The sequence below is a fragment of the Megalops cyprinoides genome, chromosome 8 (genome assembly GCF_013368585.1).
Source record: "Megalops cyprinoides isolate fMegCyp1 chromosome 8, fMegCyp1.pri, whole genome shotgun sequence".
NCBI lineage: Eukaryota > Metazoa > Chordata > Actinopteri > Elopiformes > Megalopidae > Megalops > Megalops cyprinoides.
The window spans coordinates 552,501-556,163 of NC_050590.1; the positions used below are offsets into that span (position 1 = coordinate 552,501).

General features: G+C 50.7%; 1 protein-coding gene across 1 annotated transcript in view; it reads left to right on the top strand.

Moving 5' to 3' along the window:
- wwp2 (WW domain containing E3 ubiquitin protein ligase 2) overlaps positions 1–2,080 on the top strand; it is a 13,996-nt gene extending 11,916 nt beyond the window's left edge. The window contains exons 7-8 of the mRNA XM_036535513.1: positions 1,088–1,245; positions 1,842–2,080. Coding sequence (XP_036391406.1) covers positions 1,088–1,245; positions 1,842–2,080 — 397 coding nt within the window. The remainder of the gene's footprint in view (positions 1–1,087; positions 1,246–1,841) is intronic.
- The last annotated feature ends 1,583 nt before the right edge of the window (positions 2,081–3,663 follow it).

Consider the following 3,663-nt stretch of genomic DNA (forward strand, 5'->3'; position numbering starts at 1 on the left):
ACACACACACACACACACACACACACACACACACACACACGCACACACACACACACACACTCACACACACACTTTCTCCTGTTTTTTATAACTACTATATCCTCATAACTACGAAAGAGGAACTTTATTTCTATAGTTGTCTGAGCAGGGGGGACACATTTTAGCGTAACACCGCCTATACTTCTAATAGGGTGCGACCTGAAAATGAGTCCCCAGGGAACTAACCAGGTTGTAACAAAAAAAACTGTTAGGTGTATAAAATGTTTTAGCGTGTTTTCTTAGCTGTAACAAGGGGGACACATTTTAGCGTAACACTGCCTATACTCCTAGTAGGGTGCAACCTGAAAATGAGTCCCCAGGGAACTACTATGTTGTAATGCAAAAAAACTGTGTAGGGGGTTAAGTGTGTATGCTATTTTAGCGTGTTTTCTTAGCAGTGACAAGGGGGACACATTTTAGTGTAACACTGACTATACTTGTAATAGGGCGCAACCTCAAAATGAGTCCCCAGGGAACTTCCAGGTTGTAACGAAAAAAACTGTCAAATATGTTTCGCTAAATCTTTAGCGGGGGTTAAGCGTGTACGATATCGTAGCGTGTTTTCTTAGCTGTGACAAGGGGGGACACATTTTAGTGTAACACCACCTATACTTTTAATAGGGCGCAACCTGGAAATAATTCTAAAACTAAAACTAGCGGCATATATAGACACTGGCTAGAGAAAATCGCTAAATACGCTCAGCTACCTCTTTATAGGAGGCTAAGTGTGTACGATATCTTAGCGTGTTTTTGTAACTGTTGTGCGGGGAGGGGGGGGGGGGGGGGGGGGAGACATATTTCAGCGTAACACCTCCTGTGTAGCGTGGTTTTCACAGCACGGAACGATAAAGCTATGCTAAAAGATAAAGCTAAAAAGGCTAAAGCTAAAAAGCAGCGCCCTGATGGCCCTGATAACCGAGCCGGGGGTTAGCCCCGTTGTCCAGCTGACAGGGTTAGCTTGTAGCGTAATGGTTACTCTGTAACTCTGTGATCTCGCTACGCTATGCTAACGTGCTAACCACGCCTCCCTCTCTCTCTCTCTCCGCAGGACCCACCGGCACTCGGCGGGGGGCTCTCGGGGGGGTTCCCCCGGCGGGGGGCCCCTGACCAATGGCGACGCGGCTCTGAACGGGGACTGTAGCCCCGGGCCCCGCGGGCGCCACCGCACCTCGAAAGGGGGCCACGGCGGCAGCCCTGGGAGCGCAGGCGAGTACACGCTGGCTGCTCACGCGCTACTCGCACGCTACTCACACGCTACTCACACGCTACTCGCACAGTCCATGCTCACTACTCACACGCTGCTCATGCGCTACTAACATGCACTACTAACATGCTACCCACACACCCCTAGAGTTGCCCTGGTAATGCAGACGAATGCATACTCTGCTCACTACTCACATGCTACTCACACACTGCTCACACACTACTCATACACTACTAACATGCTACCCATATGTTACATGCCCTTGTAATGCAGACAAATACATATTCTGCTAACTACTCACATACTACTCACTCGCTACTCACACGCTACTCGCACAGTACTCACACGCTACTCACACAGTCCATGCTCACTACTCACACGCTGCTCATGCACTACTAACACGCTACACACACTCTACTCACACACCCCTACAGTAGCCCAGGTATTACAGACAAGTACACGCTCCAGTCACTACGCACACGCTATTCGCACGCTACTCACACACCCCAAGAGAGTACACTTACTACTCGCGCGCTAAGACGTAACGCTAAACGTTAGCAAGGTAGAATGGCGTAATTTCATTGGCCCGTTCCCGCAGGCAAACCCGACCCCCCCGCCAACGGCGTGGAGAGCGGGCGGAGCAGCCCCGCCCAGCCCCCCTCCTCCAACTCCCCCTCCCCGTCACCCCGGGCGACAGCGGCCGCGACGACGACCCCCCCGGAGGGCGGCGGGGCCCCGCCCCCGGCGGAGTTCGGGGAGGCGGGCGGCCCGCCAGCGAACCAGGAGGAGACGGGCTCCGCCCCCGAGCCGGTCACCGAGTCGCTGCCCGCGGGGTGAGGCCCCTCCCTCCCTCCCTCTCTCTCTCTCTCTCTCTCTCTCTCTCCCTCTCTCTCTCTAAGCTAATTATTAGCATTAGCCCCTACTTATTAAATGACATTGCATTATTAGCGTTTAGCCCCTGCTCATTACATTACATTACATTGTTAGCATTTAGCCCCTGCTCATTACATTACATTATTAGCGTTTAGCCCCTACTCATTATATTACATTACATTATTAGCCTTTAGCCCCTGCTCATTACATTACATTATTAGCATTTAGCCCCTGCTCTTTACATTACATTACATTATTAGCGTTTAGCCCCTGCTCATTACATTACATTACATTATTAGCCTTTAGCCCCTGCTCACTACATTACATTACACTATTAGCGTTTAGCCCCTGCTCACTACATTACATTACATTATTAGCGTTTAGCCCCTGCTCATTACATTACATTACATTATTAGCGTTTAGCCCCTGCTCATTACATTACATTACATTATTAGCGTTTAGCCCCTGCTCATTACATTAGATTACATTATTAACATTTAGCCCCTGCTCATTAGATTACAGTACAGTATTAGCGTTTAGCATCTACTCATTACATTACATTACGTTATTAGCATTTAGCGTTAGCTCTCATCCAGAGCCGCTTACACAGGTCACGGTTTTATCCGTTTACACAGCTGGAGTCGAGCCGGCGACCTCCCGGTTACGAGCCCCGGTCAGACATTAGCCGGCTAACCGGGGCGTTTTCGTCCTAGCGGGAGGGGTTTGGGTGGTTTGTGTCAAGGGCTAAATTTGGGACATTACAAGGTGTTTTCGTACCAGTCCGGGAATGTGTCTGGGGCGCACGCGCGTGTGTGTGTGTGTGTGTGTGTGTGTGTGTGTATAGAGTGTGTGTGTGTGTGTGTGTGTGTGTGTGTGTGTGTGTGTGTGTGGGAGCACAAAGCCGGTCTGTTCCTACAGGAAGCGGCGGGGTGTGTCCCAGTCTGTCTGAACACACACCGTGTCGGGCGAGAGGGCCTAGCTGCGCGCGCTGCGCGCGCGTGTGTGTGTGTGTGTGTGTGTGTGTGTGTGTGTGTGTGTGTGTGTGTGTGTGTGTGTGTGTGTCGTCTTCTAGAAGTTTCTGCCAGAATCTCTTCCCCAGAGTCTCTCCTGTTAGTCTGTTAGCCTGTTAGCCTTGATTTAGACTGTTTTACCTGTGTTCACTATCGTAGCTTAGCTTAGCGCTATCTTACTGCTTTACCTTTCCGTTCACGGATTTCTCCACCAATCAGAGCGGGTCTGGGGGGGAGTTTTCTCGGCTTTTTCGGCCAATCGGGGACCCGTGGGGCTTTGCGGCTCTGACTCGCTGTCTCACCTCTCTCTCAAACCGTCCCGCCCGTCCCTAATTTGTCTCATCGCTTTCTCACCTGTCCCCAAACTGTCTCACCTGTCCCTAAACTGTCTCCAAACTGTCTCCAAACTGTCTCACCTGTCCCTAAACTGTCTCCAAACTGTCTCCAAACTGTCTCACCTGTCCCTAAACTGTCTCCAAACTGTCTCACCTGTCTCCAAACTGTCTCATCTGTCTCCAAACTGTCTCACCTGTCCCT